The sequence below is a fragment of the Dermacentor silvarum genome, chromosome 6, assembly GCF_013339745.2.
Source record: "Dermacentor silvarum isolate Dsil-2018 chromosome 6, BIME_Dsil_1.4, whole genome shotgun sequence".
NCBI classification, from domain to species: Eukaryota; Metazoa; Arthropoda; class Arachnida; order Ixodida; family Ixodidae; genus Dermacentor; species Dermacentor silvarum.
The window spans coordinates 166,555,789-166,567,106 of NC_051159.1; the positions used below are offsets into that span (position 1 = coordinate 166,555,789).

Sequence of the window (11,318 nt, forward strand, 5' to 3'; positions counted from 1 at the left end):
TCTCGTAACAATTTAAAAACCGTTACTGAGGCTGCAGTAAACACAATAGCTGGATTTCTCTAAATTGAAACATTAGAACTCACTAAATATCATGTAAACACGTTTCCATATACCGTATAAAACCACTGCAGTATTGTTTTATGCATGGGAAAAATGCATCTACGTTTTTAATGCAGTGGGCTGGAACGCCGCGTTCATACCAATAAATGTGACCAATCGCCAAGCTAGAAAATTGACTTCAGCATATCATGTCTTCTGACTAGACGACAATAACAAATTCCCCATTCTGGCTTTGCCTACAATGCTCAAAACGGCGTTATATAACGCGTACTTCAAAGCTAGAGCAGAGGCAGCGATACTATCAAACATGCGGCTCGTCTACACAGCGCAGCCGACGTTGCGCGCGGCTGAACTGTTATACTGTCCGCAGCGCCACTTCTGCGTCAAAATGCGGGGAAGTGGTGAACTAAGCTCGGTCGGCACACCTACCCATCTAGCCACCGTAGCCAGGGTGTGCAAGTCACCAGCTGCACCAGCACCATTTTGACCAAAAGGTTCGGTCCCGTGTAAGGGCCGCACCTCGTCAAAATTGTGAAAAAAACAAGTGCAGGCCTTGGAGGAGTCTCTACGATAAATACTTCATGTACAGTGGAACCTCGCTGATACGGTCTTCATGGGAACCGGAAAATAAAGCGTATCATCCAACGTATTATCCAACCAAATCGTATTATCGGGAAAAGAAACAGAAACGTATTATCCTAAAAAATTTATTATGCAGAATAATGTCAACAATATTTCAGTATATTATAACTTGTGGACGTAAGGCTTTATCAAATCGCGCATTATTTATGTACCTTTGTGTTTCCTATATGTGGCATATGTTTTGGTCGCGGGTGCAAGCAGTGCCCCGTGACCGCTGGTCACAGAAACGTGCCACTCCAATTGTTGAGTGGTATCAGTAGATCTGCGACACTCTCCATGTAATAAATTACATCATATTTTACAACATAAAAGTATGAAACTACAGTGAACTCTTGTTAAGACGAACTCTGTTAAGCCGAATTCTTGCATATAAGGAGCAACATGGGAACGTTTGTTTGGTTTTCCATAGACTCAATGCAAAAACAATCTGCTTAAGACAAGTTGCCTTAGACGTACTCTTCGCTTAAGACGAACATTCGGAGTGACCGCCACCGCTACCGATCCTGGACGCTAGGGTGCCGAAGCCTGCATCCATTACCTGTGAGGCGGCAGATGCCTGCTTGAACTCCCTAGTGTACTTTTTCCGGCACTACGAAGGCACAGAAGCATTTTTAAAGTTAGATGATGTCGTTTGTGGCTGCTCACGGATTTGAACAGAAGCGACAAACATCCATCACTGACTGGATGAAACCATGCAATTGAAGACAGTTTTCTATTAAGTTCAGCCAAATAAATGCTTTTTATGTCATTTTGCCCCATTGTAAGTCTACTTTACCGTTCGTAGTAAGATGAAGTTTGTCTGTTAAGACGAACAAATTTTCATGGTCCCTTCGAGTTCGTCTTAAAGGGAGTCTACTGTAATGCTACACAGAATTACATTGCACACACCTATATATTTCTGTGATTTGTGACACGCTATTTGTTGGTTGCAAACACGACCAGTGAGAGAGGAGTCTCGCTAACCTTCATAGCGTTTCCTACAATGTAGGAATGGGGGTATAAAAAAGAAAATGCAGTCAAGTCAAAGAAAGACTCACTTTGGCCGTTAACATTGTAGCTTTCCATTATGACAAGACCCATTTGTCCCCTTGTCAAAACATTCGCTCCAGGCTCAGGCTTCACTTGCTCGCCCGCTCTTCATTATGTTAAGTTTCCATCTTCCTGCCACTCCTTTTTTGTTGGCAGTGGCTATTCTGCCGGCACTCACCTCCTATTGGCTCTTGGAAGGTTAGGGTATGTTAGGTTATGTGATGTTAGGTCAGGGTGACCTGCAGGCCGTTTTTCCCTGGCAGTTTGTCATGTGACTTCCGAGCGCCAATAGGAGATGAGCGTCGGGAGAAATGCTGCCGGGAGAATAGACTCGCCCTTTTTTGTTTGCATATTTGTATATGGTATCTAGGAGGAAGTGCAGTTGTGTTAACTGGTGTAATTGGAAGCCGTCAGCAGCTAGACACAATGGCGGCCTTAATTCCTGGCCTTGCTGGCTGTACATTGCTGGACAGAAAATTTAGAAATGTGTATAATTTGAGGTTTTGATCTAGTCAACATCGATCAGCAACAGTGCACGATGAGCTGACAACAGGGCACTCGAATAGGCCAAATTTATTTGGGAACATTGCTGCATTGACTGCACTTTGTTTTAAAAAATAAAAATAAAAAATAAAAAAAGAACACCGCGAACGTGGTATTACACACACGAGGAAGAGCTTACCAGCTGGGAGTTGTTTAAAGAGAAGCTGTCCGACAGTTTTTGGCAGTCCAACCGGTCGACAGCTAGCCGCCAAGCAACAACTCGCCACGCGTGCCCAAACTGCCACCGAGTCGTATGTCTCCTACACTCAGGACGTCCTCGCCCTCTGTCATAAGATCGACACGTCAATGCCAGAGGCGAACAAGGTTGGGCACATTATCAAGGGCATCGCGGACGACGCATTCAACCTTCTGGTCTTTAGAAACTTATCGACTGTCGACGCCATCATGAAGGAATGCCGCCGTTTCGAGCAGGCGAAGAGCTGCCGTATACATAATCAGTTTACACGGCTATATAAAAGCCTCACCTGCAAATGTTAAACATGTGCACTTTTTTTCACGCGAGTAGCTTTGTCTGGTTTTTTTCATCCATTTTCATGGTCGATGGTTGGCAGTCGAAGGTTGGAACAAAGGTGCCGACACAATGAATGTGCGCTCGCATTGCGGAGCCCTTTGAGACGAACATGCTGCCCACCTATACGCCATGCGCACAGCGCGCCGACAACACCGCCTGTCACCAAGGCTGCGAAGCATACGCAGGCTCGGGCGAGCACTGTTTCCGTCAACGTCTATGCGCTTGCTGTCATGTTCGCATTCTTGATCGTGATTTAACGTTTCATTCAGCCTTCAGCGATGTCTTGAAACAAATGCTGCGTAGTCTAACATGTATGAAAACTCGCCAGGAACACACTTCTATAAGTTTCTGGTGGTGCTTCACGAGCAAGAGCGACAGCGGTGGTGATCGCCGCCGTCGCTGCACATGGCGTATACTGCCTCTAGAGATGTGCTGGTTAAGGGCTCTTTTCTCTACGTAATTAAGCAATAAAACAGAGAACACTACTTAAATATCCTCATTGCAACAAATATGTCATCAAGCACACCATTTCTTTAATAAGTGAATAGCTTTTTTGAAGCCTTTGGCTATTCACTTGCATTGACGATTGTTGTCAATGGTTTCTGCATGAATTTTCTTTTCCAGGTAAATACAGTTGTCAGTCTTGCAAAGTTCCCTACATTTTCCTGTCAGTGTACAGTGCTCATGTAATGAAACAAGACATTCAGACAGTCGCAACAGTCGTCACAGTCAGGTCTATGGTGAACCACTGACTCGCTCGCCGGCAACCAGAAGCAGTAATCCTACTGCAAAAACATCCTCACCCTGACAATACACCACTATGCAACACCTTACTTCCACAGGCTGCGCTGCATGTGCTTGCAGCATGTGCTGCATGTGCAGCATGTGCTTTGCTGCAAGTTAGTTGCAACCATTGAAATATTCACCAGCTAGCTCAACCTTGAACGGCAAAAGCTGAGCAAGTTGTTATGGATTCAGGGTATGGAAAGGCAGTCATGCATTGGACACCAAAAGAACCGAGGACAACACCAATGCAGACTACCAACCGAAAGGTCATACAGTGGTGTCAAATAACGACACAAAACCTATCCCATGCTCAAGGCACGGCATATCATGAATAGTGGTAGCACGACCACTATTCAGTCAGTCCTCGGTTATTTCGCATAAAAAGGAATTGTCATGCTTAAACCTTCGTCATTCACGAGTACCTACAAGTGTTCACGATGAATGGGTTGACACTGGCTTCCCCTATGCATACACAGGTTATGTTTCACGTCTATTCTTTTTCACCACTATGAGACCTTTCATTTCTTAGTCAGCGTCTGCATTGTCCTTCTGGAGTCCATTTCTCTTTTTTTTTTTTTGCACGCCTGCCTTTCCATACCATGTAACCCAACTTTGCGTTCGGTTCACTTGTTCGCCACAGCTATGAACAGAGTGCAATGTTACGTTCGTGCAGATGGAATCCTCCCTGCAGCGGCTGCAGGAAAGCCTGCGGATGGCCCCCGTGACCAACAGCAGTGTGCCATTGCCCACTGCCCCTTCTTCTTCTTCGCCCGGCGACTTATGACGCGCCGTCTAGTCCGCGAAGGCAAAGGGGAGGCATCTCTCGACCTCCTCATCACCGTCCCTCCTCTCCTGCCTTCGAAGCAGCAGTTTTCCTGCGCCAGAGAATGTGTGTGTGTGCACGGCCACGTGTGATAGATAGAGAGCAGGGGATGCTCCCTGCTGTGCAGGGGCGCGCCCCCGACTAGGTTGTGCCCTCCTAGTCTCTCTCTGCTGGCACCAACCTGCCCTGCCTGGAAGCTGCGTCGAGGTGCAGATTGGGACGCTGGGACGTCTTGAAAGGAAGCAGTGCGAAATGTGCAGGAGCGCTTGGAAACAAGGAGATTTTCGCAAACACCCAGTCTAGTAACTGAACATGTATATAAGTGCCGTAGATCTCTCAAGTGCCGGCACTTGCTTGATCAATGTACGACAGCGAAGCAACTGCATGATGCACATGCCAAGATCTCCAAAGCCCTAGGTATTCACAATGGAAGTGCATCAGTAGTCCTTCAATTGCATCTTCAGAACAGAATGAATTGCCTTTTTTCTTTAGGTTATGCACTAATTATATTTATTGTAGCAAATGAATTTGTTCAGTTACTAGTTACAACTTCTGTGTCTCTTCTCTTCGTAGTTTGTTTTGCGCTGTTTTCTTTCAAGACATCTGGATATGCTAGCGTGCCAGCTCCACCACAAACCCAGCTTTAGCCTCCTGGGCAGTCGTCCTCGTCAGCAGAGTTGGCAGTGGCCCCTTGCGGAGCAGTATGCCTGGCAGCTGGTCTGACAGGCTCTGCCCTTTCTAGGGGGGGCCCCTCCCTCACCCCCACCAATCAACCTCGGTGCGCCACGCTCAACACGTGTGTAATGCACCAAGATGCTGCAGAGTATTTTGTTGTTTTGCTCTTGTTGACTAAATTTACGAGGTGTAGTTTTGACATTGTTGGTTGGATTTTGCGTGTTTCAAAGTTTGTCTACCTGGCATAGCTTACCAAGCCAAAGCCTGTCGTGTCACTTCCCCCAACACACACACGATCATAGACCTGTAATTTAAGGGCAATAAAATATTTTTCTCCGATTCTTTTTCTCAAATACACCTTTATTTTGTTCTGAGTGCACCTATTGGATGAAAACATTGTCTTGTTGGAAAGTGCTGTTTGAATAGGCTTACAGCTGCATCTATGGAAAAGCCTGCAGTTCAAGATTCATTCCATTGTGAAAGCCTGCGATTTCAATGTGATGGCAGCATATGGCTTGTCAATTCTGTCAATGCTGGTGTAAGCACCGACAGAATGTGGGATTATTTCTCGCCTCATCATGTCAAGATGGTCGCATCATACGCAGTGGGTGGCATGATCGAAATGAACTGCTAGCCAGCCTATTTTCAGCATGGGGGTGAGTGGTGCATATCTGCTCTCCATCCGAGTAAGATGGCATCCCCACAAGTTTTTGTCTGATTGTGGTGCACAGGGTTGCTAGCGAGTGAGCGTAGGGCGGAGATGTCTTTTACTAAACGTACACATTGCATTAAAGTAAAGCGGCCGTGTTACGCTACCACGACAGAAAATTGTCGCACTGCATGTACCCGTGCCATTTGATCTTTCAGGTTTGTGCGGGACCCGAGTGGCAGTAATAAAATGTAAAAGGCATTTTTGCTAGGATCCTCTCGAGTTGGGAGAGGTCGCAAATACTGGCAAGCCTAACTGGTGTTTGGCACAGCAAGCTTTTGCAATCAATTGCCTGATCCACTGGTGTATATTTCATATTTGCCTTGGTATCAATGGAGCACATTATGGTGCTGTTATTCTTTTAGATACCATGTGAAGGCATGAAAGCAGATAAGAACTTTCTACACACAGTCCCCATTTATTAATGAAAAACAGTTTCCTCTGTACCAGCTGGGAGTCAGTGAATTTGCCTTCTCAGTAGCAAGGTAGCCCCCCTATGACCCTCTCAGAATATTTACAGACTTGCACATTGAATGTGACAGTGCCACTGGAGGGCACTACCCGAACTATTTTTATGCATCAATGTGTAAAGTACAGCGAGGTGGAATCCATCCGCAGCACCTAGAGCATAAAAGGGCAGTCAATAAATATTGTGTAATCCATTTACAGTACAATCACTGCATCAATAGAGTGACTGTAGTCACTGCTAGACTAGATGCTGTAAAATGGCAAAGGTGATGAGTTGAGCACTCAGGTAGGTCGCAAGTCAAGCTGCATAGTGCATTTCCTATGCCATCTCTATTTCGTCATAATAGCAAGAAAAACAAAAAGCACTTTATATATTCCACATGTGTTTCCATCAGTCGGTGGCAAGTGGCCAGCAGCAGCAGTGTGTACCCTGTGTATTGAAGGAATATTTGCAAAAGTCGTTCCACTAATGTTTGCACAATGAAAAAAAATTAATAGCCACTTGCCGTACAATGTTCTCATTACGCTGCAGTGGCATGGAGAACGGGGGGCGGTATTCTGCAAGTCTACCTAGTGGACTGTCCATTTCGGCGACCGTTGAATCGCTGCTGCTTGACGTGCAGGAAGGAGACTGGCTGGCACCTTCCTGCACATCAAGCAGCAGCGAATCAACGGTTGGCGAAATGGACAGTCCACTAGGTAGACTCTTACAGAATACAGCCCCAGGACTGCCAGTGTGTGGCAACAGTGCATGGGATCATTCCACTTGGCAGCCATTCAACGTTCACTTTAATACACAGGACTCAAGGGGTCTGCAATTGGAAACTAGCGGAGGAAGAGAATCTTGTATACATAATGGCGTGCTATGTTTTGATGTACAATGCAAGTAAGCATCGTACAACAATAGACCACTTTAGGTACAGCTCCGTGCAACAACAGCAGAGATCAGAGTACTGTTGCACTGATTACACAGATGTGCCACTCCATGTTGCTTGGAAACGTAACAAGTTGAAACACTGCTGTAATCGGCAAAGGTGCTGTGCTGCAAGATGGCATAGAAACACTGCCCTTCACACAGGGCAGGCGGTTTGGCTGGCTTTCTGCGTGGAAAATGTGCACAAACAATGTTGCCCGGCCTTCTTACAGCAGGGAGAACTTGCTGAAAGACGATAGTGACTCGGCACCACCGAGTGCGCTAAGACGCGGGTCGGGCCTGCTTCTTGTCGGCGGTCTTCGCCGGCTTGACGTCGGCGGGCTCCGGCTTGGGCGGCTCGGGAGGGAATTTTGCCGCCAGCTCCGCGAGGAGCATATCAACCCGGCGCCGCTGGAATAGGCTCGCGCCTGTGTTGCTCGGCGCGGCGCCGGTAGTGGCGGGCGTCGTGGTAGCAGTGGTAGCAGCGGGGTTGTCCTTGAAGTGCCACCAATATCCTCGCGACGGGTGGTACCTCGCGTAGCCCATGGCTTCGTGGAGCGCGCCCTGCAGCGCGTGAGCAGCACCCAACAGTCTCGAGTTGAGCACCGAGCCGAGGTCCGGCGCCTGGTAGACAACGCCTGCTAGCACGTAGTAGTCGGCCAGCGGTGTCACCTGGGGGGGGGCACAAAAAAAAAGTTGCGCGCGCTGAAACAAACATCCAAGCAGAACAAAATTCAGTATTAATCTGACGAAAAGAAAGAAAGAAAGAAAACGTTTGAAAAGAGCGATCGCAAGGGCGTTCGGCCAGACCTCGAGAAGCCAGCTGCCGTCGCGTAGTTCCCACGCCCTACATTAGAAAGCTGTTCAGAGGTTTTTTAGGCGTAAAAATGAACCATTATGTTTGACAGCGCGAACTTAGACAAAGAAGCGCTGTCTCCGTTTGTCTAAGTTGCGCTGTCACACATGATGGATCAACACCAACACGCCCGTTCGCATACTTTAACAATGAACGACGGAATTAAACTTGCCACGGTCGCGGCATCATAAGAAATTCTGCAGAACACAGCGAGAAACTTAGCTGCCGCAAAATACAGGCTAGGTTTGCCCACTATTTAGAAATTTGTTATAACAATTCAGCTTTGTCTAAGGTCTATGATGTATGCCTTCTTAAGTACTGTTTGAAAGCTTTGCTTCATATAAAGCTAGCTTTCTCACTCTATACATTAACGAAGCTAATTACCTGGGTAGGCGAGTGGCGATGCTGTTTGCGCACCACGTACAGGATGGGATCCTGTGCATGCAACAGCACGTATTCCAGGCCCGTCATGTGGGTCAACTGGTCGGGATTCAATCGCTGCATCTTCACGATCTCATTGTTGCACGTGCGGTCATAAAACGGATTGCTACGTTCTGAGAAGTAGTCCATCACATTTGAAGGGTCTAGCGCGGGCAACCACGCCGTGTCGTGCCACGAAAGGACCAGAGGGTTTTCTTTTCCCGCTTCCATGGCTGCCGCGTCGATCGAGAACACACGCGACGACGTTGACGCACGCTAGTCGCAGGTACTTACACAGGAGATGTTCTACGAGTTGCTTCGCGGTTCACCACACAACACTTGACGCGCTACTGCTCATTCACGAAAACCGAGCACATCCGCAGAACATCTACAACACCTTAATACGATCTCAGCAAGCCCGAAGCAACCGATACAACAACGCCAGTCAACACGCCGCACCCGCTCCAGTCTGCCACCACTTTCCTTCATATTGGTCATAATGATGATAGCGTTCGCGAGTGCCAGTTTCGGTTTCAAGGAACGTACGCGCCCCTAGTGGTTGCCGTTGCCGGACATCCTATAATCTAGTTCAACGTTTATATTTATAAACGTTGATCTAGTTGGATCAAGTAAAATTTATGTGCATGTAGATGTGGATGTGGTGGCATGTAGATGTGCCGGACATCCTATAATCTAGTTCAACGTTTATATTTATAAACGTTGATCTAGTTGGATCAAGTAAAATTTATGTGCATGTAGATGTGGTGGTTCGCATCTTTCCGTAGTCACTAGTTTTTATAAATAAAAAAAAATATTAAGTGGTTGCGGCGAAGGTAACCCTTCTTTCCGTTGATTCATTCTTCGACTCATACTTCGACTGCTGTTTTTATTCATTTTAAATCGGGCACAGCGCGGGAAGCGGTCGACGGCGTGCGTCCGTCGCCCTAAAGTGGTTCTGACCGTTGATCCTCCCTCCTAAGCCTTCCCAGTCCAAGAGCTTGAATACTAGCATGCAGTGAATAGCACTGGAAAGATTGTCTCCCCTTGCCTTACCTCTTTCTTTATAGGTAACTTTCTACTTTTTTTGTGGATAACCAAGGTAGGTGTGGAATCTTTGTAGATATTTGCCAAGATGGTCACGTATGCCTCCTGTATTCCTTGACACACACACACACATATATATATATATATATATATATATATATATATATATATATATATATATATATTATATATATATATATACAGCGTGTTTCAGCGAACACTTTCAAAAATTCTTGAAGGTTGCCTGCGGCAGATAGCACAATTCTAGTTCATCAGCTGGTCTACTCGAAGAGGCGGACATTACTTCCACAAGAAATTGAACTGCATAGTCGAATAATTAACAGAAATTTACTAATTAAGTTTTTAACTAATTACCTGATGGCCCATATTGCAATTTACAAATTGTAGCCGTGGAGTTCGCAAGGCGGAGCCACTTGGAACGAATTCTCGAGATGACACCAGTTTCGAGATATTAATTCCCGAACTTTGCGGAGAAATGCGTTGGCGTTCTAGTTAGGTTCTTAACAAAACGTCGCTTTTTGCATTGAAGCACAAAACTAACTGGAACGCCAATGCATTTCTCCGAAAACTTCTGGAATTATTATCTCGAAACTGGTGTCATCCTGAGAATTAATTTTAAGTAGATCCGCCTTGCGAACTCCACGGCTACAATTTGTAAATTGCAATATGGGCCATCAGGTAATTAGTTAAACACCTAATTAGTAATTTTTTTTAATTTGCCGATTATGCATTTCAATTTTTCGTGCACGTAATGTCCGCCGAAACACCCTGTATATGGGGTGTTTTCAACTGTCCGCACGTGGGTTTGTTCCCCACCTGCGGACAGTTGTTTTTTCATCCGTTCTCATTTCCATTAATTTATAATTTATTTACTTCAATTAGTAAAGTACAAGTAATTTCCCCCTATGTTGCCCTTGGTGTCATTGTTTGTTGACTTCTTATGACGTGATTAACAAAAATCGGGCCCCTCGGTTCCCTTTCTTCTCGTTCATATATATATATATATATATATATATATATATATATATATATATATATAATGTGTGTGTGTGTGTGTGTGTGTGTGTGTGTGTGTGTGTGTGTGTGTGTGTGTGTGTGTGTGTGTGTGTGTGTGTGTGTGTGTGTGTGTGTGTGGTGTGTGCATCACATGCCAGTAAAGCACAAAGAAGAGAGTGAGGATCATGGCTCTGTTGAAACGAGGGCCTTTGAGAGAAAGGTGACTTCGTGCTCCGCTTGCGAGGTCCACGCACCGCGCACGACAGCAGCGCGCACCATGTTCACAGCAGCGTATGCTACCCGCGGACTATGTTATTTCACCAAGCCCGAGGGGTGGTTCAGAGCCTCTCCAAGTGCCCTTGAATTTTATTATATAGGAGTTGGTGGTAGTCCTCGCTCGGAGGAGTCCAAGATGGGAAGTAACATACCCGAATCAAGTTTCGAGAAGCCGCCGGCGCCTCGAACTTCCGGGCTACAGCACAAGTTATATTCCAAGCAAACATTCTTTAATTGCGCGAACGAACGACCACGGGAGAGAGCATGAAACAAGGACAGACGCAGTGGCGTGAGGACATCCCCTTCCGGTCTATCGTGAGTGAAAGAGGAACTGGCAGAACGAAGCAACCAGGCTTTTGCTGAAGTTTTTATCGCACCTAGAAGTGAACGACTCGTTTGAAACAAAAATCTCAGCAGCTGTTAAGTTAATACAGTCGAATGACGACATTGGTCATGCTTTTTCCATTGGCATTGAAGATCTGCACCTGTCCTTGTTTCATGCTCTCTGTGGTTGTTTGTTCACGC

The 11,318-nt window shown here is 46.1% G+C and overlaps 2 protein-coding genes across 15 annotated transcripts in view; one reads left to right on the top strand and one right to left on the bottom strand.

The window, feature by feature from the left end:
* LOC119456345 (protein Aster-B-like) overlaps nt 1–5,429 on the top strand; it is a 166,148-nt gene extending 160,719 nt beyond the window's left edge. For all 14 annotated transcript variants that reach the window (XM_049669769.1, XM_049669776.1, XM_049669768.1 and 11 more), the window contains one exon: nt 4,266–5,429. In XM_049669769.1, the coding sequence (XP_049525726.1) occupies nt 4,266–4,376 (111 nt within the window). In that variant the 3' untranslated portion in view covers nt 4,377–5,429. The remainder of the gene's footprint in view (nt 1–4,265) is intronic.
* Nucleotides 5,430–5,566: 137 nt separating this feature from the next.
* Nucleotides 5,567–8,944, bottom strand: LOC119456347 (mediator of RNA polymerase II transcription subunit 6). Its single transcript, XM_037718063.2, has 2 exons — nt 8,421–8,944; nt 5,567–7,852 (listed from the first exon to the last, which is right to left on the bottom strand). The coding sequence occupies exons 1-2, from the start codon at nt 8,685–8,687 to the stop codon at nt 7,463–7,465; spliced, it is 657 nt and encodes a 218-aa protein (XP_037573991.1). The 5' UTR covers nt 8,688–8,944; the 3' UTR covers nt 5,567–7,462.
* Nucleotides 8,945–11,318: the final 2,374 nt, after the last annotated feature.